We start from the raw sequence: 23,038 nt of genomic DNA on the forward strand, positions 1-23,038 counted from the left end.
CTCTACATCGGCGAGACCAAGTGCAGGCTCGGCGATCGTTTCGCTGAACACCTCCGCTCAGTCTGTCATAACCTACCTGATCTCCCGGTGGCTCAGCACTTCAACTCCCCCTCCCATTCCCAATCTGACCTTCCTGTCCTGGGCCTCCTCCACTGTCAAAGTTGAGGCCCAGCTCATATTTCGCTTGGTCAGTTTACACCCCAGTGGTATGAACATTGACCTCTCTAACTTCAGGTAGCCCTCGCTTTCCCTCTCTCTCCATCACCTCCCCTTCCCAGTTCTCCCCCCAGTCTTACTGTCTCCGACTACATTCTATCTTTGTCCCGCCCCCTCCCCTGACATCAGTTTGAAGAAGGGTCTCGATCCGAAATGTCGCCCATTCCTTCTCTCCAGAGATGCTGCCTGTCCCGCTGAGTTACTCCAGCATTTTGTGTCTACCTTCGACTTAAACCAGCATCTGCAGTTCTTTCGTACACATACCTATCTAAAAGCATATTAAACGTCACTATTGTGTGTGCCTCCACCACCACCCCTGGCAGCGCGTTCCAGACTCCAGCTTTTAGCATCTTTATTTATTCATTTTACCCTGTATCTGTACACTGTGGATGGCTTCATTGTAAACATGCCCACCTATTCTGCAGCGGCCAGCGATCCCCGCACACTGACGCTAGCCTACACACTAGGGACAATTATTACATTTATACCTATTGCCAAACCTGTACGTCTTTGGAGACAGGGGATATGGGGAGAAGGCAAGAACGGGGTGGATGATCTGATTGTGGATGATCAGCCATGATCACAGTGAATGGTGGTGCTGGCTCGAAGGGGCCGAATGGCCTCCTCCTGCACCTGTTGTCTAAAGAGCGTAGGAGGAAACTGAAGATCTCGGAGATAACCCACGCAGGTCACGGGGAGAACGTACAAACTCCGTACAGACAGCACCCGTAGTTGGGATCGAACCCGGGTCTCTAGCGCTGTGAGGCAGCAACTATACCGCTGCTGGGAACTATATTCTGCGATGTAGGGACGATGCTGGCTCGAAGGGCTGATGGCCTACTCCTGCACCTATTGTCTATTGTATCTTCCCTGTTGCTCTACCTATTGGTTCAATTTCAGTTTAGTTTATTGTCCCGTGTCCCGAGGTACAGTGAAAAGCTTTTGTTGCGTGCTAACCAGTCAGCAGAAAGACAATACATGATTACAATCGAGACGTCCACAGTGTACAGATACATGATAAAGGGAATAACGTTTAGTGCAAGGTAAAGTCCAATTGAGTTCGACTCCATTTGAGGAAGGACATTCTTGCTATTGAAGGAGTGCAGCGTAGGTTTACAAGGTTAATTCCCGGGATGGCGTCAAGTTGGGAAAAGGGGAAGTACAACGGGATCTGGAGGTCCTTGTTCATCAGTAAATGAAAGTAAGCATGCAGGTACAGCAGGCAGTATAAAAAGCGAATGGCATGTTGGACGTCATAACTAAAGGGGTTGAGTATATGAGCAAAGAGGTCCTTTTGCAGTTGTACAGGGCCCTAGTGAGACCACACCTGGAGTATTGTGTGCAGTTTTGGTCCCCTAATTTGAGGAAGGACATTCTTGCTATTGAGGGAGTACAGCGTAGGTTCACCAGGTTAATTCCCGGAAGGGCGGGACTGTCATATGCTGAGAGAATGGAGCAGCTGGGCTTGTACACTCTGGAGTTTAGAAGGATGAGAGGGTATGTTATTGAAACATATAAGATTATTAAGGGTTTGGACACGCTAGAGGCAGGAAACATGTTCCCGATGTTGGGGGAGCCCACAGTAGGGGCCACAGTTTAAGAATAAAGGGTAAGCCATTTAGAACGGAGACGAGGAAACACTTTTTCACTCAGAGAGTTGTGAGTCTGTGGAATTCTCTGCCTCAGAGGGCGGTGGAGGCAGGTTCTCTGGATACTTTCAAGAGAGAGCTTGATAGGGCTCTTGAAGATAGCTAAGGGGGTATATGGGGAGAAGGCAGGAACGGGGTACTGATTGGGGATGATCCTATCATTGAATGGCGGTGCTGGCTCGAAGGGCCGAATGGCCTACTCTTGCACCTATTGTTTATTGTCTCCACTTGAGTCTTGGATACACAGGAGGCAGTGTGTGGAGATCGCCCTCTGCTGGTTAATGTAGTAAAACCCCTGTCTCATGGTGCGAGTCGACCCACGAGTGACCTCGAGTTTAAAACAAATTTTAACTACGATTAACCTAGTAGGAACGTCGGAACTCGTGGACGCAACTTAGCGACTCGTGGCGCTAACGGCAGGTACCCGTGAAACTTGTTAACTCTTGAAAATTTTCAAGCATGTTTAAAGTTTTCCACGAGTCAAATTTACTGTTGAAGTTAAAAATTGAAACATTTAAACTCGTTGTGAGAACTTGGTGGCTCGTGAGTTTACCTTAGTGACTCTTGAGTCTACCGTGTTAGCTCGTGGGCACTCTGAACTCGGCAGCTGGACAGAGAACAGTGACCTGGGAGATTAGTTCCGTCAAGTAACCCTTGCTATCCGTCTCTCTCCATCCCCCCCCACCTCCCCACTTCCCAGTTCACCCATTCCTTCTCTCCAGAGATGCTGCCTGTCCCTCCGAGTTACTCCAGCATTTTGTGTCTATATCCATTTCAATATCTTACATTTTATTGTTATATCTTATTTTAAAACAACTTGTTTTTAACACTGACGTTTCCTATGGACTGTCTAGCTGGAGAGGTAACCATATAACCATATAACAATTACAGCACGGAAACAGGCCATCTCGGCCCTACAAGTCCGTGCCGAACAACTTTTTTCCCTTAGTCCCACCTGCCTGCACTCATACCATAACCCTCCATTCCCTTCTCATCCATATGCCTATCCTATTTATTTTTAAATGATACCAATGAACCTGCCTCCACCACTTCCACTGGAAGCTCATTCCACACCGCTACCACTCTCTGAGTAAAGAAGTTCCCCCTCATATTACCCCTAAACTTCTGTCCCTTAATTCTGAAGTCATGTCCTCTTGTTTGAATCTTCCCTATTCTCAAAGGGGAAGGCTTGTCCACATCAACTCTGTCTATACCTCTCATCATTTTAAAGACCTCTATCAAGTCCCCCCTTAACCTTCTGCGCTCCAGAGAATAAAGACCTAACTTATTTAACCTATCTCTGTAACTTAGTTGTTGAAGGGTAGAAAGGGAGGGTATGATAATTTGTTAGCGGGTCAAGAGGATCGAATGACTATGTTTAGTATTACATGTTTGCTGGTAGTGGCGATGTTACCTGATCCTGGCTGCCAATGTTTCATGCAGCGCCAGTGCCATTCGGTTACAATCCCTTCATATTAGCAAAAGGATTTGAGTACAGGAGCAGGGAGGTTCTACTGCAGTTGTACAGGGTCTTGGTGAGACCACACCTGGAGTATTGCGTACAGTTTTGATCTCCTAATCTGAGGAAAGACATTCTTGCCATAGAGGGAGTACAGAGAAGGTTCACCAGACTGATTCATGGCATGGCAGGACTTTCATATGAAGAAAGACTGGATAGACTCGGATTGCACACGCTAGAAATATAGACGATTGAGGGGGGATCTTATGGAAATTTACAAAATTCTTAAGGGATTTCACAGGCTAGATGCAGGAAGATTATTCCCGATGTTGGGGAAGTCCAGAACTAGGGGTCACAGTTTAAGGATAAGAGGGAAGTCTTTTTGAGATGAGAAAATCATTTTTTACACATAGAGTGGTGAATCTGTGTAATTCTCTGCCACAGAAAGTAGTTGAGGCCAGTTCATTGGCTATATTTAAGAGGGAGTTAGATGTGGCCCTTGTGGCTAAAGGGATCAGGGGGTATGGAGAGAAGGCAGGGATGGGATACTGATTGGGGATGATCAGCCATGATCATATTGAATGGCGGTGCAGGCTCGAAGGGCCGAATGGCCTACACCTGCACCTATTTACTATGTTTTCTATGTTACCCATTCCTTCTCTCCAGAGAAGTTGCCTGAGCCGCTTGAGTTACTCCAGCATTAAAGTTTTGCGGGTCTGGGGCAGATTGCAGCGAAAGGGAAGAGGTGGGACTTTCAAGAAGGGTAGCGCCTAGTGCTTGCTTATTAGTTAGCAGGCAGCGAGTGGAGAGAGAGAACGGGTCGGCGGCAGAACGCTCTCGGATGCCCGCCACTGCAGTCTCTGCCCTGCTAAAGTCCAGCTCATCCGAGACACTGCAAATCTCAAACATGCAAAATCAAATGAAGCACAAATAAGTATTTCCAGTATATACTCTCATTCAGCTGAGAAATGGGGCACAAGCCTAAATACAGGTAATAAAGGAGACAATGCAAAGCACTCAATGGCAAGTTTTGACATCTACCATCAGGTAAGCAGATGCATGATTGCATGATATTACTTACACTAAAATGAAAAAATAAATCCACACTTAAAGTTAAATAAAACAAAGTCATTTTTACCATGTGATGATTTTTCAACACGTCGGTAGACGTTGTTGGCTCAAGAGTAACTCGGGAGAGGAACTTGCAACATCGCAGAAATGACACGTAAATGGCAAGCTTAGTCATATCCGTGGGAACTCGGTTAAACTCTTGATCATAAACTTGGAATCTCGTACACAACCACGGGTCTTTCACTCGGGGTCACTCGTGGTTGTGTACGAGATTCCAAGTTTATGATCAAGAGTTTAACCGAGTTCCCACGGATATGACTAAGTTTGCCGTTTACGTGTCATTTCTGCGATGTTGAGATCGTGAGATCGGACTCACCGTGAGATCGGACTTTAAGTTCACTTACCTGAAGATTCCTTTAACAGACTGCAGGAACTTGTGCTGGCCTGGAAGACTGAAGGAGGCTGATCTGTAAACAAGGGAGAGGAGAGGCGAGGTTAGTGACGGCTGGTTTTATCAGCAGTCCGGCTGGAAAGGGTACAGAGAAGATTTACGCGGAATTCGGCACGTCAGAGAGGATTTTCTCTTTCCGAAGAAGGGTCTCGACCCGAAACGTCACCTGTAAAGGAAACTAGACGTCGTCCATAGTCCTTTAACTCAGTCTTTATTCAGACACTAATAACACACGTTCCAGTACTAACCACACTTGGTCTACACACGTACTGGAACCCAACAGGGAGGGAACATGCAGACACTACAGTTATACTATAGAATGTGGGAGGGACAATATGCTAATGAGGTAGTTACATATATGGTTGCATGCATAACCATCTACCTTCCTGTAAGATAAACAGCAGCAGCAGGTAATTATACAGACCTGCACATAATAACAATAATAGTAAGTGAACATCCTAAACCTAAGCATAATCACCATACCGATCAGGGGCCCGCACAACTCTGCCAGAGCGGGTCCGTACACACCCTCACTCCCCTCCCCCAAAGACAAAGGCAGAGAAGAACGGGGGGATGGAACAGGCGGCAAAACAGGTCGGGGACTAGAAACCGGCGAGCTGAGAGACGAACGAGAAGGGGAGGACAAAACGGGAGAACTGACAGGAGAAAGCCGTGGGGAAAACGCATCTGCAGGAGAACAGAACCCAGGAGGCACAGAAGTAGGTTGTACAGGCTCATGAACGACAGCAGGGGTACGTGGTACAGCCCGAGGAGGAGAGTCAAGAGTATATTTAATTGTCATTTTAATTGTCATTTGGACCCCTGGAGGTCCAAATGAAATGCCGTTTCTGCAGCCATACATTACACACAAATAGACCCCAGACACAACATAATTACATTTTACATAAACATCCATCACATCGCTGTGATGGAGGCCAAATAAACTTATCTCTCCACTGCACTCTCTCCCCCCCGATGTCAGAGTCAAAGTCAAAGCCCCCGGCTGGCGATGGCGATTGTCCCGCGGCCATTAAAGCCACGCCGGGTGGTGCGAGGTCGCACACCGGGTCTTGATGTTGGAGCCCCCGGTGTGCGCTCGCAAAGTCCCGCATTCCAAGCCGCGCGGGGCAATGGTGCTAAGCCCCGCTCCAGGAGCTCTTCGACCCCGCAACTCGGGCGGGAGAAGTCGCCGTTGCAGGAGCCCCGAAAAGCGGTCTCCCTCCAGGGATCCGCGGGCTCCCGGTGCCGCCGTCCGCAGACCCGCAGCAGGAGCCTCCGACTCAGCAGCAGCAGCGGCGCGGCAGCAGCAGCAGCAGCAGCGGCAGCGGCAACGCTCCTCCACCGCTCCACCCGCTCCGGTCTCGGCCAGCTCCGCGACGGTGAGGTGAGTCGGCACCTGAGTCCCCGGCTTCTTCCTGTTGGAGGCCGCTCCTCGTTACGGCCCCAACGACAGCTGAGACCCGACGAGAAAAGGTCGGGTCTCCAGTGCAGGGAGAGATTCAAAAGTTTCCCCCCCCCCTCCCACCCCCCCCCCCCCCCCCACACACACACACCCCAACATAAAATAACAAAAAACTACATAAAAACACAGACAAAAAATAATAAAACGCGGACAGGCTGCAGAGGCCGCTGCTGGCCAGAGTCGCGCCGCCTACCGGTGGGCCAAGGAGAGGACGTGTCCGGGAAAGGGATCGGCGGTGCAGGCTCACGGACAGCTAGCAGATGCTGGCGACTGCGACGGTACACAGTACCCTCGTAATCCACCAAATAGGAGCGAGGGGAGTCAGCAAACCCTACAACAGTTGCAAGCTTAGAATACCCGGTGGGAGTCTGCATACGGACGACCTGCCCCGCGGAAAGGGAGGGCAAAGGGCGACAAGACTTGTCATGGGACCGGCGCTGGATCTCATGGCGGTGAGAGATGCGGCGGTGGACCGCATCAGGGGGGCGAACCACAGGGATCAGCGACTGCTGAGAGATAGGCATAGGTGGGCGGAGGACACGAGACATGAGCCGTTGAGCAGGAGAACCCAAAACCCCATCTCTAGAAACATTACGCAAATTTAAAAGTCCTTGGTAGAAATCACAGTTAGACAAACGAGACTGCTCCAACAAAGTCTTAGCGCTGCGCACAGCACGTTCAGCCAGCCCGTTGCTCTGAGGAAATTCCGGGCTGCTAGTGTAGTGGGCAAAGTTCCACTTCGTCGCAAAGGCAGCAAATTCGGCACTGGTAAACTGCCGGCCGTTGTCAGTTTGAAGCTTGACCGGTGAGCCAAAGGTAGCGAAGTGACGTCGCAGCTTACCGATGACCATCTCCGAGGTGATGGTGGGAAGAAGGTCCACATCAAACCAAGACGAATATGAGTCAACAAGTACCAGATAGTTCTTCCCACGCCATTCAAAGATATCAGCAGCCAGTGAAGACCAGGGCATGTCAGGGGCCGGCTGTTGTAGCAGGGGTTGTCGTTGATGGTGAGGGGCCATGGAGTTGCACTCAGCACACGCAGCAACACGAGCCTTGATGTACTTGGCCATAGCAGGCCAATAGTACTGCCCTTGGGCATGGGCAACGGTAGCGTCAGCGCCCGGGTGTCCGGAGTGTGCAGCAGTATAGTAGGCATCATATAACGAGGCAGGAATAACCACTTTGTGACCTTTAATGACAATACCATCCCGAAGCACGAGCTCGTCCCGAACCAGGAAGAACGGCTGCACGGCAGCAGGCAGGGAGTGTGGCTTGCAGGGCCAACCACGCAGAATAACAGCAGACAGCTGCTGCAAGTCAGAGTCCGCAGCGGTGTGCTCAATCAGTGTCTGCAACTGCTTCGAGGGGACGAAATTCACGTTGAGGACATGCAGGTCAGATTGTTCATAAGGATGCTGTACACAGGGGGACAGAGGCGCCCGCGACAGGGCATCGGCAACATGCATTTACGTGCCCCTCCTGTACACGATGTCAAATTCAAATCGCTGCAGCTGTAACATCATCCGCTGCAAGCGGGCTGGGGCGGCATGGATGGGCTTATTCAATATTGTCACCAGTGGCTGGTGATCTGTTTCGACCGTGAACCGTACACCATAGAGAAAGTCCCGAAACTTCGAACACATGCAGATACTACAGTTATACTATAGAATGTGGGAGGGACAATATGCTAATGAGGTAGTTACATATATGGTTGCATGCATAACCATCTACATCACCCATTCCTTCTCTCCACAGATGCTGCCTGACCCGCTGACTTACTCCAGCACTCTGTGAAACGTCACCTATCCATGTTCTCCACAGATGCTGCCTGACCCGCTGAGTTACTCCAGCACTCTGTGAAACGTCACCTATCCATGTTCTCCACAGATGCTGCCTGACCCGCTGAGTTACTCCAGCACTCTGTGAAACGTCACCTATCCATGTTCTCTCCACAGATGCTGCCTGACCCGCTGAGTTACTTCAGCACTCTGTGAAACGTCACCTATCCATGTTCTCCACAGATGCTGCCTGACCCGCTGAGTTACTCCAGCACTCTGTGAAACGTCACCTATCCATGTTCTCCACAGATGCTGCCTGACCCGCTGAGTTACTCCAGCACTCTGTGAAACGTCACCTATCCATGTTCTCCACAGATGCTGCCTGACCCGCTGAGTTACTCCAGCACTCTGTGAAACGTCACCTATCCATGTTCTCCACAGATGCTGCCTGACCCGCTGAGTTACTCCAGCACTCTGTGAAACGTCACCTATCCATGTTCTCCACAGATGCTGCCTGACCCGCTGAGTTACTCCAGCACTCTGTGAAACGTCACCTATCCACGTTCTCCACAGATGCTGCCTGACCCGCTGAGTTACTCCAGCACTCTGTGAAACGTCACCTATCCATGTTCTCCACAGATGCTGCCTGACCCGCTGAGTTACTCCAGCACTCTGTGAAACGTCACCTATCCATGTTCTCCACAGATGCTGCCTGACCCGCTGAGTTACTCCAGCACTCTGTGAAACGTCACCTATCCATGTTCTCCACAGATGCTGCCTGACCCGCTGAGTTACTCCAGCACTCTGTAAAACGTCACCTATCCATGTTCTCCACAGATGCTGCCTGACCCGCTGAGTTACTCCAGCACTCTGTGAAACGTCACCTATCCATGTTCTCGCGGGATGCTGCCTGACCCGCTGAGTTACTCCAGCACTCTGTGAAATGTCACCTATCCATGTTCTCCACAGATGCTGCCTGACCCGCTGAGTTACTCCAGCACTCTGTGAAACGTCACCTATCCATGTTCTCCACAGATGCTGCCGGACCCGCTGAGTTACTTTGCATATTTGATTCTACCTTGTCTTGGACTTTAACAGGTGTGGAGTAGAGAGCATATATTGACTGGTCGAATCGTGGCCTCGTTCGGCAACTCGAATGCCCAGGAGCGAAGAAGAATGCAAAAGGTTGTGACCACTGCCCAGTCCATCACTGGTTACTGACCTCCCCACCATCGAAGGGATCTATCGCAGTCGCTGTCTCAAAAAGGCAGCCAGCATCGTCAAAGACCCACACCATCCTGGCCACACACTCATCTCACCCCTGCCATCGGGAAGAAGGTACAGGAGCCTGAAAACTGTAACGTCCAGGTTCAGGAACAGCTACTTTCCCACAGCCATCAGGTTATTAAACCACAACAACAAATAAACTCTGAACTGCAACAGACTATTATTGTTATTATTGCGCAATTCAAAACATAGACAATAGGTGCAGGAGGAGGCCATTCAGCGATTTGAGCCATCACCGCCATTCAATGTGATCATGGCTGATCATCCCCAATCAGTACCCCGTTCCTGCCTTCTCCCCCTATCCCCTGACTCCGTTATCTTTAAGAGCCCTGTCTAGCTCTCTCTTGAAAGTATCCAGAGAACCGGCCTCCACCGCCCTCTTGAGGCAGAGAATTCCACAGACTCACCACTCTCTGTGAGACCTTACAGACTCGCAGCTCTCTGCGTGAAAAAGTATTTCCTTGTCTCCGTTCTAATTGGTTTACCCCTTATTCTTAAACTGTGGGCCCTGGTTCTGGACTCCCCCAACATCGGGAACATGTTTCCCCCCTGTCTCTAGCGTGTCCAAACCCTTAATGATTTTATGTTTCAATAAGGTCCCTCTCATCCTTCTGAACTCCAGATTATACAAGCCCAACCACTCCATTCTATCAGCATATGACAGTCCCGCCATCCCGGGAATTAACCTGGTGAACCTACGCTGCACTCCCTCAATAGCAAGAATGTCCCAAATTATTGTACTATTCCAAAGATAGACAATAGGTGCAGGAGTAGAAACATCGCTGTTTGTCCAATGTACAACCCAGTTCTCAGTCTGTAGAAGGGTTTTGATCCAAAACATCGCCCATTCCTTTTCTCCAGAGATGCTGCTTGTTCCGCTGAGTTACTCCAGCTTTTTGTGTCTGCCTTCGGTTTAAACCAGCATCTGCAGTTCCGTGCTACACGCTGGGTAGCTCCAGGTCCAGTAGAAGTTTGGTCGGGCGAGTTGGGTTGGATTTTGGTTCGTCTGTGGTTGGACCACTTGAGTTGGGCATAGGTTGGACCGTACTGGAGCTACCTAACGTGTAGCAAGGAACTGCTGATGCTGGTTTTAACCGGAGGTAGACACAAAAAGCTGGAGTAACTCAGCGGGACAGGCAGCATCTGTGGAGAGAAGGAATGGGTAACGTCTTGGTTTGGGCATAGATTGGACCACCAGAGGCTGGACATCAATAATGTTTAATCAACAATGTTTTATTATTAATTTTTAATGTTTTATGAGTCATTCTTAACTGTCACTGTATGTCATGTTGTCACTTGCGGGCGGAGCACCAAGGCAAATTCCTTGCATATGAATACTTGACCAATAAACGTATTCATTCATTCATTTATCTAATGCCATACTATCTAAATGGAGTCAAGTTGGGGAAAGGGTAGTTACAATGGGATTGTACATCTGTTTATGAAAGTAAGCATGCAGGTACAGCAGGCAGTGAAGAAAGCGAATGGCATGTTGGCCTTTATAACGAGGAATCGACTATAGGAGCAAAGAGGTCCTTCTGCAGTTGTACAGGGCCCTAGTGGGACCACACCTGGAGTATTGTGTGCAGTTTTGGTCCCCTAATTTGAGGAAGGACATTCTTGCTATTGAGGGAGTACAGTGTAGGTTTACAAGGTTAATTCCCGGGATGGCGGGACTGTCATATGCTGAGAGAATGGAGCAGCTGGACTTGTATACTGGAGTTTAGAAGGATGAGAGGGTATCTCATTGAAACATATAAGATTGTTAAGGGCTTGGACACACTAGGGGCAGGAAACATGTTCCCAATGCTGGGGGAGTCCAGAACCAGAACTTGCAGTTTAAGAATAAGGGGTAAGCCATTTAGAACGGAGACAAGGAAACAGTTTTTCACACAGAGAGTGGCGAGTCTGTGGAATTCTCTGCCCCAGAGGGCGGTGGAGGCCGGTTCTCTGGATACTTTCAAGAGAGAGCTAGATAGGGCTCTTAAAGATAGCGGAGTCGGGGGATATGGGGAGAAGGCAGGAACGGGGTACTGATTGGGGATGATCAGCCATGATCACATTGAATGGTGGTGCTGGCTCGAAGGGCCGAATGGCCTCCTCCTGCACCTATTGGTTTTTGGGACAGGCAGCATCTCTGGAGAGAAGGAATGGGTGACGTCTTGGGTTTGGCATAGATTGGACCACCAGAGGCTGGACATGTTTAATCAATAATGTTTTATTATTAATGTTTAATATTTTATGTGTCATTCCTAACTGCCACTGTATGTCATGTTGTCACTTGCGGGCGGAGCACCAAGGCAAGTTCCTTGTATGTGAATACTTGGGCAATAAACTTATTCATTCATTAGTTTATTCATCCACTTGTTCTGGGGCGGACCAGTTGGAGATGGATCACTGAGATCTCCCCCCCCCCCCACCCCGATACCTGCGTGCCGCTGCTGTACCTGCTTCCCTTGGGCCTCCTGCCATCATCCCGACTGGCATCCTCTGGTGGGCTGGCCAGAAACTCCCTGAAAACCAACAGAATTCCACAGTCAATGTCACCAAAGTCCGGAGTGGGGGGGGGGGGGGGGGGGGCCTTCCCTGACCTCGCAGCGTTAGATCACACTGACACTCACAGGGGCAGCAGTTAGTACCATCTACAGGATGCCTTACAACACGGTGGCGCAGCGGTAGAGTTGCCGCCTCACAGCGCCAGAGACCCGGGTTCCATCCCGACCACGGGTGCTGTCTGTACGGAGTTTGCACGTTCTCCCCGTGACCTGCGTGGGTTTTCTCCGGGTGCTCCGGTTTCCTCCCACGCTCCAAAGACGTGTGTGTGTGTGTGTGTGTGTGTGTGTGTGTGTGTGTGTGTCCGTGCGTGTGCGTGCTTGCGTGTGTTAGCGTGCGGGGATCGCTGGTCGGCACGGACTCAGTCGGCCGAAGTGCCCGTTTCCACGCTGTACCTCCAAAGTCTAAAATGCAGGCAAATGGGACCGTCACAGAGGGAGAACTTGGTCGGCATGCAGAAGGTGGGCCGAAGGGCCTGTTTGAAAGCTGTACAACTCTGTATAGTCTGTAACGTGGGATAGTCTCGAAGGGCCAAATGGCCTCCTTCCATGGCGTGTGGAAATATCAAATCATGGGGTTCATACGGTCTAGGAGCAGAATTAGGCCATTCGGCCCATCAAGTCCACTGTCAATCGTGGCTGATCTATCTCTCCTAACCCCATTCTCCTGCCTACACCCCATAACCCCAGACAATTAGCACTAATTTATGGGGCCGAAACACTAAGGGGCAGAAAACGCTAGTGGGAGTTGTGTACAGGCCACCTAACAGTGGTAGTGGAGTTGGGGATGGCATCAAACAGGAAATTAGAAATGCGTGCAACAAAGGTAAAACAGTTATAATGGGTGACTTCAATCTACATATTGATTGGGTGAATCAAATTGGCAGGGGTGCTGAGGAAGGGGATTTCTTGGAATGTATGCGGGATAGTTTTCTAAACCAACATGTAGAGGAACCAACAAGAGAGCAGGCTATTCTAGACTGGGTATTGAGTAATGAGGAAGGGTTAGTTAGCAATCTTGTTGTGCGTGGCCCCTTGGGCAAGAGTGACCATAATATGGTTGAGTTCTTCATTAGGATGGAGAGTGACATCGTTAATTCAGAAACAAGGGTCCTGAACTTAAAGAAAGGTAACTTTGAGGGTATGAGACGTGAATTGGCCAAGATAGACTGGCAATTGATTCTTAATGGGTAGACGGTGGATATGCAATGGAAGGCATTTAAAGACTGCATGGATGAACTGCAACAATTGTTCATCCCAGTTTGGCAAAAAAATAAATCAGGGAAGGTAGCGCATCCGTGGATAACAAGGGAAATCAGGGATAGTATCAAAACAAAAGATGAAGCGTACAAATTAGCCAGAAAAATCTGCCTTCCAGAGGACTGGGAGAAATTCAGAGACCAGCAGAGGAGGACAAAGGGCTTAATTAGGAAAGGGAAAATAGATTATGAAAGAAAACTGGCAGGGAACATAAAAACTGACTGCAAAAGCTTTTTATAGATATGTGAAGAGAAAAAGATTATTTAAAACAAATGTAGGTCTCTTGCAGTCAGAAACGGGTGAATTGATCATGGGGAACAAGGACATGGCAGACCAATTGAATAACTACTTTGGTTCTGTCTTCACTAAGGAAGACATAAATAATCTGCCGGAAATAGCAGGGGACCGGGGGTCAAATGAGATGGGGGAACTGAGTGAAATCCAGGTTAGCCGGGAAGTGGTGTTAGGTAAATTGAATGGATTAAAGGCCGATAAATCCCCAGGGCCAGGTAGGCTGCATCGCAGAGTACTTAAGGAAGTAGCCCCAGAAATAGTGGATGCATTAGTGATAATTTTTCAAAACTCTTTAGATTCTGGAGTAGTTCCTGAGGATTGGAGGGTAGCTAATGTAACCCCACTTTTTAAAAAGGGAGGGAAGAGAGAAAACAGGGAATTACAGACCAGTTAGTCTAACGTCGGTAGTGGGGAAACTGGTAGAATCAGTTATTAAAGATGGGATAGCAGCACATTTGGAAAGTGGTGAAATCATTGGACAAAGTCAGCATGGATTTATGAAAGGTAAATCATGTCTGAGGAATCTTATAGAATTTTTCGAGGATGTAACTAGTAGTGGATAAGGGGGAACCAGTGGATGTGTTATATCTGGACTTTCAGAAGGCATTCGACAAGGTCCCACATAAGAGATTAGTATACAAACTTAAAGCACACGGTATTGGGGATTCAGTATTGATGTGGATAGAGAACTGGTTGGCAGACAGGAAGCAAAGAGTAGGAGTGAACGGGTCCTTTTCACAATGGCAGGCAGTGACTAGTGGGGTTCCGCAAGGCTCAGTTCTGGAACCCCAGCTATTTACGATATATATTAATGATTTGGACGAGGGAATTGAATGCAACATCTCCAAGTTTGCGGATGACACGAAGCTGGGGGGCAGTGTTAGCTGTGAGGAGGATGCTAGGAGGCTGCAAGGTGACTTGGATAGGCTGGGTGAGTGGGCAAATGCATGGCAGATGCAGTATAATGTGGATAAATGTGAGGTTATCCACTTTGGTGGCAAAAACAGGAAAGTAGATTATTATCTGAATGGTGGCCGATTAGGAAAGGGGGAGATGCAACGAGACCTGGGTGTCATGGTACACCAGTCATTAAAAGTAGGCATGCAGGTGCAGCAGGCAGTGAAGAAGGCGAATGGTATGTTAGCATTCATAGCAAAAGGATTTGAGTATAGGAGCAGGGAGGTTCTACAGCAGTTGTACAGGGTCTTGGTGAGACCACACCTGGAGTATTGCGTACAGTTTTGGTCTCCTAATCTGAGGAATGTCATTCTTGCCATAGAGGGAGTACAGAGAAGGTTCACCAGACTGATTCCTGGGATGTCAGGACTTTCATATGAAGATAGATTGGATAGACTCGGTTTGTACTCGCTAGAATTTAGAAGATTGAGGGGGATCTTATAGAAACTTACAAAATTCTTAAGGGGTTGGACAGGCTAGATGCAGGAAGATTGTTCCCAATGTTGGGGAAGTCCAGAACAAAGGGTCATAGTTTAAGGATAAGGGGGAAATCTTTTAGGACCGAGATGTGGAAAACTTTTTTCACACAGAGAGTGGTGAATCTCTGGAATTCTCTGCCGCAGAAGGTAGTTGAGGCCAGTTCATTGGCTATATTTAAGAGGGAGTTAGATGTGGCCCTTGTGGCTAAAGGGATCAGGGGGTATGGAGAGAACGCAGGAACAGGATACTGAGTTGGATGATCAGCCATGATCATATTGAATGGCGGTGCAGGCTCGAAGGGTCGAATGGCCTACTCCTGCACCTATTTTCTATGTTTCTTTGTTTCTATGAATGTACTCCCCATAAACCACAAGACACCTCCCTCAGGTTCAGATCAGTCTATTGTCCTGTGTACCGAGGTACAGTGAAAAGCTTTTGTTGCGTGCTAACCAGTCAACAGAAAGACAATACATGATTACAATCGAGCCGTCCACAGTGTACAGATACAGGATAAAGGAATAACGTTTAGTGCAAGGTAAAGTCCGATCAAGGATAGTCCAAGGGTCACCAATGAGGTAGATGGTAGTTCAGGACCGCTCTCTGGTTCAGTTGCCTGATAACAGCCGGGTAGAAACTGTCCCTGAATCTGGAGGTGTGCGTTTTCACACTTCTATATAGAAACATAGAAAATAGGTGCAGGAGGAGGCCATTCGGCCCTTCGAGCCAGTACCGCCATTCATTGTGATCATGGCTGATCGGCCCCTATCAATAGCCCGTGCCTGCCTTCTCCCCATATCCCTTGACGCCACTAGCCCTGTACCTCTTGATGGGAGACGGGAGAAGAGGGAGTGGCCGGGGGGGGGGGGGGGAGACTGGTTCTTGATGATGCTGCTGGCCTTGCCGAGGCAGCGTGAGGTGTAGATGTAGTCGATGGAAGGGAGGTTGGTTTGTGCGACGGTCTGGGCTGCGTCCACAATTTGATGCGGTCTGTAGCGTTCCTGGACGGAGCCATTCCCAAACCAAGCTGCAGTGTCCCCCCCTCAATCCCAGAGTCCCCACTAACTCCCCGACGCAAAACGGATCTCACTCACGTCTTGTCCAAGAACGGCAAACTTGAAACGATCGCCAAATCCTCCTGCAGGTTTCTTAGGTCAGTACTAACAGAGAGAGATGTACATGATCACCACACTTGCCCAGTAACAACACCGCCATTCAAGGGCCTGTCCCACTTGGCGATTTTTACCAGCGACTGCCGGCGTTACTGACTAACGTATCAGGGTCGCCGAAAGATTTTGAACATTTCAACATCCAGCGGCGATAAAAGACATCGCGAGTCAATACGTCATCGCGTCAATACGTCATCGCGTCAATACGTCATCGCGCCTCGGCTTTTTCGGTGACTTGATACGTCAGTTAATGTTGCCGCAGTCGCCGAAAAAATCGCCGTGGAACAGGCCCTTCACACTATTCAATAATTGCATATTACAGTGTACCAGAAGGTACAAAGACTTTCAAGTCACACTACGTCAGGCAATCATTATAATACAATAGGGCCATCTTTATCTCGAATGCGCTCGAACTCCCCCCCCCCCCCTCCCCCCCGCCCTGCGGCGATCAGCTTTCACGGAAGGCCCCCAGAGTCCTCGGGGACGCCGCGTGTTCCCGGACACGGACGTCTGCTCGGAAGGGGAGCGGGACGCCGACCCTAGTGCGACCATCGCCCGCCCGCTGTCCGGACCCGTGAACGGCCATCTTGGCCAGGCCCAGGCACGCCTCACCTGTGCACGCCTCACCTGCGCACGCCTCACCTAATCAGCCTCACCTGCGCACGCCTCACCTAATCAGCCTCACCTGCGCACGCCTCACCTGCGCACGCCTCACCTGCGCACGCCACACCTGCGCACGCCCCACCTGCGCGCGCCACACCTGCGCACGCCTCACCTGCGCACGCCTCACCTGCACACACCTTACCTGCGCACGCCCCCCCTGCGCACGCCTCACCTGCGCACGCCTCACCTGCGCACGCCACACCTGCGCACGCCTCCTCACCTGCGCACGCCACACCTGCGCACCTGCCTCACCTGCGCACGCCTCACCTCACCTGCGCACGCCTCACCTGCGCACGCCTCACCTGCGCACGCCACACCTGCGCACGCCTCACCTGCGCACGCCTCACCTGCGCCTCACCTGCGCACGCCTCACCTGCGCACGCCACACCTGCGCACGCCTCACCTGCGCAGCCTCACCTGCGCACGCCTCACCTGCGCACGCCTCACCTGCGCCGCCACACCTGCACACCTGCGCACGCCTCACCTGCGGGGTTTCTCGATCTGCAGGTTCTCCCGCTGCGCCGCCTCAGTTTTGATCTGCATCAGGTTTTGGATCAGCTCGACCGTCTCTTGCTGCTGGCTGCGCAGGTGCTGCTCCAGCGTATGGTGCAGCAGCTGCAGCCTGTCGTACTCCTCCTTCACTGCGAGGTTGGCCTCCTCCAGCCTCGCCACCTGCACTCTCAGCCTCCGCTCTTCCTCCTCAGCCGTGTCTAGACGCCGCCACGTCCCCTCCAGCCTGGGGCGGGGGGAGACAGTGAGAGGGGCACAGTCAGAGAGGGACACGGAGACGCAGAGAGAGACGCGGAGAGAGGGAGGGGGGAGAGAGAGGGGGGGAGTGAGGGGGGGGAGAGAGAGGGGGGAGAGGGGGGGGGAGAGGAGGGGGGAGAGGGGGGGAGAGAGAGAGGGGGAGGGAAGGGGGGGAGAGAGAGACGGGGGAGAGAGAGACCCAGAGAGAGACACAGAGAGAGACACAGAGAGAGGCACAGAGGGAGGCACAGAGGGAGACACAGAGGGAGGCACAGAGGGAGGCACAGAGGGAGGCACAGAGGGAGGCACAGAGGGAGGCACAGAGGGAGGCACAGAGGGAGGCACAGAGGGAGACACAGAGGGAGACACAGAGGGAGACACAGAGGGAGACACAGAGGGAGACACAGAGGGAGACACAGAGGGAGAGACATATATAGCCACAGAGGAGAGAGACACACAGAGAGAGAGACAGAGAGAGAGACACAGAGAGAGGGGGAGAGACACAGAGAGAGAGAGACAGAGAGAGAGAGAGAGACAGAGAGAGAGAGACACAGAGAGAGACACAGAGAGAGACACAGAGAGAGAGACAGAGAGAGAGACAGAGAGAGACACAGAGAGAGAGACAGAGAGAGAGACACAGAGAGAGACACACAGAGAGACACAGAGAGAGAGACACAGAGAGAGACACACAGAGAGAGACACACAGAGAGACACAGAGAGAGACACAGAGAGAGACACAGAGAGAGACACAGAGAGAGACACAGAGAGAGACAGAGAGACACACAGAGAGAGACACAGAGAGAGACACAGAGAGAGACACAGAGAGAGACACAGAGAGAGAGAGAGAGACAGAGAGAGACACAGAGAGACACAGAGAGAGAGAGAGAGACACAGAGAGAGACACAGAGAGAGACACAGAGAGAGACAGAGAGAGAGACAGAGAGAGAGAGAGAGAGACACAGAGAGAGACACAGAGAGAGACACAGAGAGAGACACAGAGAGAGACACAGAGAGAGACACAGAGAGAGAGACAGAGAGAGAGAGAGAGAGACACAGAGAGAGACACAGAGAGAGACACAGAGAGAGAGAGACAGAGAGAGACACAGAGAGAGAGACACAGAGAGAGACACAGAGAGAGACAGAGAGAGAGACAGAGAGAGACACAGAGAGAGAGAAAGAGAGAGAGAGAGAGACACAGAGAGAGACACAGAGAGAGACACAGAGAGAGACAGGGTGGATTTCTCGTTGGGGCAGTGCAGCTTCACTGAGGTGGTGGTGAGGCCATTCTGGCTGTCCAGTGGGATATCCTGGGATGGAATCACCTGGTGTGGGAGTCCTGTAGTTCCGCCTCCTTGCCCCTCTGCTTCTTGTTCAACTCAAACACCGCCTGGGCGAGCTATGGGCACAGGGCAATCGTTCAGTTCAGTTTAGTTTATTGTCCTGTGTACCGAGGTACAATGAAAAGCTTTTTTGTTGCGCGCTAACCAGTCAGCGGAAAGACAATATATGATTACAATCGAGCCGTCCACAGTGTACAGATACAGGATAAAGGGAATAACGGGAATAACAAATCTGAGGAAGGACATTATTGCCATAGAGGGAGTGCAGAGATGGTTCCTGGGATTCCTGGGATGTCAGGACTGTCTTATGAAGAAAGACTGGATAGACTTGGTTTATACTCTCTAGAATTTAGAAGATTGAGAGGGGATCTTATAGAAACTTACAAAATTCTTAAGGGGTTGGACAGGCTAGATGCAGGAAGATTGTTCCCGATGTTGGGGAAGTCCAGTACAAGGGGTCACAGCTTAAGGATAAGGGGGAAATCCTTTAAAAACGAGATGCGAAGAACTTTTTTCACACAGAGAGTGGTGAATCTCTGGAACTCTCTGCCACAGAGGGTAGTTGAGGCCAGTTCATTGGCTATATTTAAGAGGGAGTTAGATGTGGCCCTTATGGCTAAGGGGATCAGGGGGTATGGAGAGAAGGCAGGTACGGGATACTGAGTTGGATGATCAGCCATGATCATATTGAATGGCGGTGCAGGCTCGAAGGGCCGAATGGCCTACTCCTGCACCTAATTTCTATGTTTCTATGTTTACTGCAAGGTAAAGCCAGTAAAGTCCCATCAAGGATAGTCCGAGGGTCTCCAATGAGGTAGATAGTAGTTCAGGTCTGATCTCTGGTTGTGGTAGGCCAATAGACAATAGGTGCAGGAGTAGGCCATTCAGCCCTTCGAGCCAGCACCGCCATTCAATGTGATCATCCCTGCAGATTGGTTTATGCATGACAACCGATCATTATGGAATAGCATCACTACTGTACGATTTATATTAACACCTACTTCCTGTACTGCTCAGTCTTGGAAGCGGTTATGAAGTTCTGACAACTAACAATCTGCTGTACTGCTTTAGTTTGAATGCTGATTAAAGATGATCTTGGATTTCAGATTGTATGACTCGGTCGTTTACATGGTGTCAGAAATGGGATTCTTAAAATCTGGTAAAACGCTCCAATACCAACAATAAATATGTGGATTTCAAATATGTTTGAAGCATTACTTAGGGTTTCAACAACTAAGTTACAGAGATAGGTTGAATAAGTTAGGTCTTTATTCTCTGGAGCGCAGAAGGTTAAGGGGGGACCTGATAGAGGTCTTTAAAATGATGAGAGGGATAGACAGAGTTGATGTGGACAAGCTTTTCCCACTGAGAGTAGGGAAGATTCAAACAAGGGGACATGACTTCAGAATTAAGGGACAGAAGTTTAGGGGTAACTTTAGGGGGAACTTCTTTACTCAGAGAGTGGTAGCGGTGTGGAATGAGCTTCCAGTGGAAGTGGTGGAGGCAGGTTCGTTGGTATCATTTAAAAATAAATTGGATAGGCATATGGATGAGAAGGGAATGGAGGGTTATGGTATGAGTGCAGGCAGGTGGGACTAAGGGAAAAAAGTTGTTCGGCACGGACTTGTAGGGCCGAGATGGCCTGTTTCCGTGCTGGAAGTCTTAACGACTTACTACAAGTATAAGGTGCAACAGTACTTTAAAAAGAAATGATGTCAGGATCTGGTAAGGGGGGGGCGATGAAAAATACGAAGTTGGTATATCCCTTGATAATAGAGCTTTTGTTTATTTTTCTCTGTCTTCTTTTCTATGGCCCATTTCTTAACTTTTTTCCCCTAACTCTTTGCTCAATGGGTCTTTCTTTTTGATCAGTCTGTCACATTATCACGACTCTCTCTCACTTTCTTTACTTTCTTTATTTCTTTCTTTTTAAAGCTTAAAAAATGAAGTGGTACAATAAATGTCGTAAGATATATTTAAGAAAAAAGTCCCAGCCTGCTCAGCCTCTCCGAGGATGCACAGGGCCCTAGTGAGACCACACCTGGAGTATTGTGTGCAGCTTTGGTCCCCTAATTTGAGGAAGGACATTCTTGCTATTGAGGGAGTGCAGCGTAGGTTTACAAGGTTAATTCCCGGGATGGCGGGACTGTCATATGCTGAGAGAATGGAGCGGCTGGGCTTGTACACTCTGGAGTTTAGGATGAGAGAGGATCTCATTGAAATATATAAAATTATTCAGGGTTTGGACACGCTAGAGGCAGGAAACATGTTCCCGATGTTGGGGGAGTCCAGAACCAGGGGCCACAGTTTAACAATAAGGAGTAAGCCATTTAGAACGGAGACGAGGAAACACTTTTTCACACAGAGAGTTGTGAGTCTGTGGAATTCTCTGCCTCAGAGGGCGGTGGAGGCCGGTTCTCTGGATGCTTTCAGGAGAGAGAGCTAGATAGGATTCTTAAAAAATAGCGGAGTCAGGGGATATAGGGGAGAAGGCAGGAACGGGGGGGATACTGATTGGGGATGATCAGCCATGATCACATTGAATGGCGGTGCTGGCTCGAAGGGGTGCTGGCTCGAATGGCCTACTCCTGCACCTATTGTCTATTGTCTATTGTCTCCCTACAGCTCAGGCCTTCTTCAGACAGGATGATCTCGACCCAGATACATCACCCATTCCTTCTCTCCAGAGATGCTGCCCATCCCGCTGAGTTACTCCAGCACTTTGTATCTACCTGCGGTGTAAACCAGCATCTGCAGTTCCTTCCTGCGCATCTCGCCTGCAGGAAGACACAAGCTGGTCGCCCTGACAACGAGAAAACGGTGAAGTCTCTAATTAAGGAAGTGGCAACTTAGAAATGCAAGGGTTCTCCAGCTTGGTATGTGATGGGGAAATCATTGCGGTTTTAATCTGTGGAATGAAAACTAGAGGAAGAGGAAGTGGATAGAGATACAGCGCAGAAACAGGCCTTCCTGCCCACCGAGTCCGCGCCGACCAGCGATCCCCGCACACTAACACCATCCTACACACACTAGGGACAATTTCACATTTACACCAAAGCCAATTAACCTACAAACCTGTACGTCTTTGGAGTGTGGGAGGAAACCGGAGCACCCGGAGAAAACCCACCCAGGTCACGGGGGGAAAACGTGCAAACTCCGTACAGACGGCAGCCGTGGTCGGGTTCGAACCCGGGTCTCTGGCGCTGTGAGGCAGCAACTCTACCGTTGCGCCGCCCCTTGTGACTGTGGGCTGGTGAACCTGCCCACGAGGAAATGTTGCAGTCTCCAACTGAGGAAGTAGGCATTTAGAAATTTAAGAATAGGCTGGAGAAAACTGGTCTGGAGCAGGGTCTCGACCCGAAACGTCGCCCATTCCTTCTCTCCAGAGATGCTGCCTGTCCCACCTGAGTTACTCCGGCACTTTGTGTCTGCCTTTGATTTAAACCAGCATCTGCAGTTCCTTCCGACACATTTCGAGAAAAGTAGTGTGGTTTGTGATGGGGAAATGATGCTGGAATATTTCCACATTGTTGGAACCTGCAGAATGAGAACTGGGGCGGGCACGGTGGCACAGCGGTAGAGTCGCTGCCTCACAGCGCCTGAGACCCAGGCTCCACCCTGACCACAGGTGCTCCCTGCGCGGAGTTTGCACGTTCTCCCCGTCACCTGCGTGGGTTTTCTCCGAGATCTTCGGTTTCCTCCCACACTCCAAAGACGTGCAGGTTTGTAGGTTGATTGGCTTTGGTACAATTGTAATCTGTCCCTAGCGTGTGTGTGTGTGTGTGTGTGTGTGTGTGTGTGTGTGTGTGTGTGTGTGTGTGTGTGTGTGTGTGTGTGTGTGTGTGTGTGTGTGTGTGTGTGTGTGTGTGTGTGTGTGTGTGTGTGTGTATGATGGTGTTAGTATGCGGGGACCGCTGGTCGGCGCGGACTTAGTGGGCCGAAGGGCCTCTTTCCGTGCTGTGACTTTGTACCAATCAATCGGATAAAGTATTTTAACAACATTTGCAGTTGACACAACATTCACATAAACCAGTTTAAAATGAGTTGAATATATTTTTGAGGAAGGACATTCTTGCTATTGAGGGAGTGCAGCGTAGGTTTATAAGGTTAATTCCCGGGATTGCGGGACTGTCATATGCTGAGAGAATGGAGCGGCTGGGCTTGTACACTCTGGAGTTTAGAAGGATGAGAGGGTATCTTATT

General features: G+C 49.9%; 1 protein-coding gene across 1 annotated transcript in view; it reads right to left on the reverse strand.

Moving 5' to 3' along the window:
• LOC129715979 (autophagy-related protein 16-1-like) overlaps nucleotides 1-23,038 on the reverse strand; it is a 75,602-nt gene that overhangs the window by 37,927 nt on the left and 14,637 nt on the right. The window contains exons 6-10 of the mRNA XM_055665865.1: nucleotides 18,818-18,891; nucleotides 17,233-17,484; nucleotides 16,011-16,076; nucleotides 11,824-11,889; nucleotides 4,800-4,862 (exon numbers count right to left, since the gene is read on the reverse strand). Coding sequence (XP_055521840.1) covers nucleotides 4,800-4,862; nucleotides 11,824-11,889; nucleotides 16,011-16,076; nucleotides 17,233-17,484; nucleotides 18,818-18,891 — 521 coding nt within the window. The remainder of the gene's footprint in view (nucleotides 1-4,799; nucleotides 4,863-11,823; nucleotides 11,890-16,010; nucleotides 16,077-17,232; nucleotides 17,485-18,817; nucleotides 18,892-23,038) is intronic.

Source organism: Leucoraja erinacea, unplaced genomic scaffold, assembly GCF_028641065.1.
Source record: "Leucoraja erinacea ecotype New England unplaced genomic scaffold, Leri_hhj_1 Leri_156S, whole genome shotgun sequence".
Lineage (NCBI taxonomy): Eukaryota > Metazoa > Chordata > Chondrichthyes > Rajiformes > Rajidae > Leucoraja > Leucoraja erinaceus.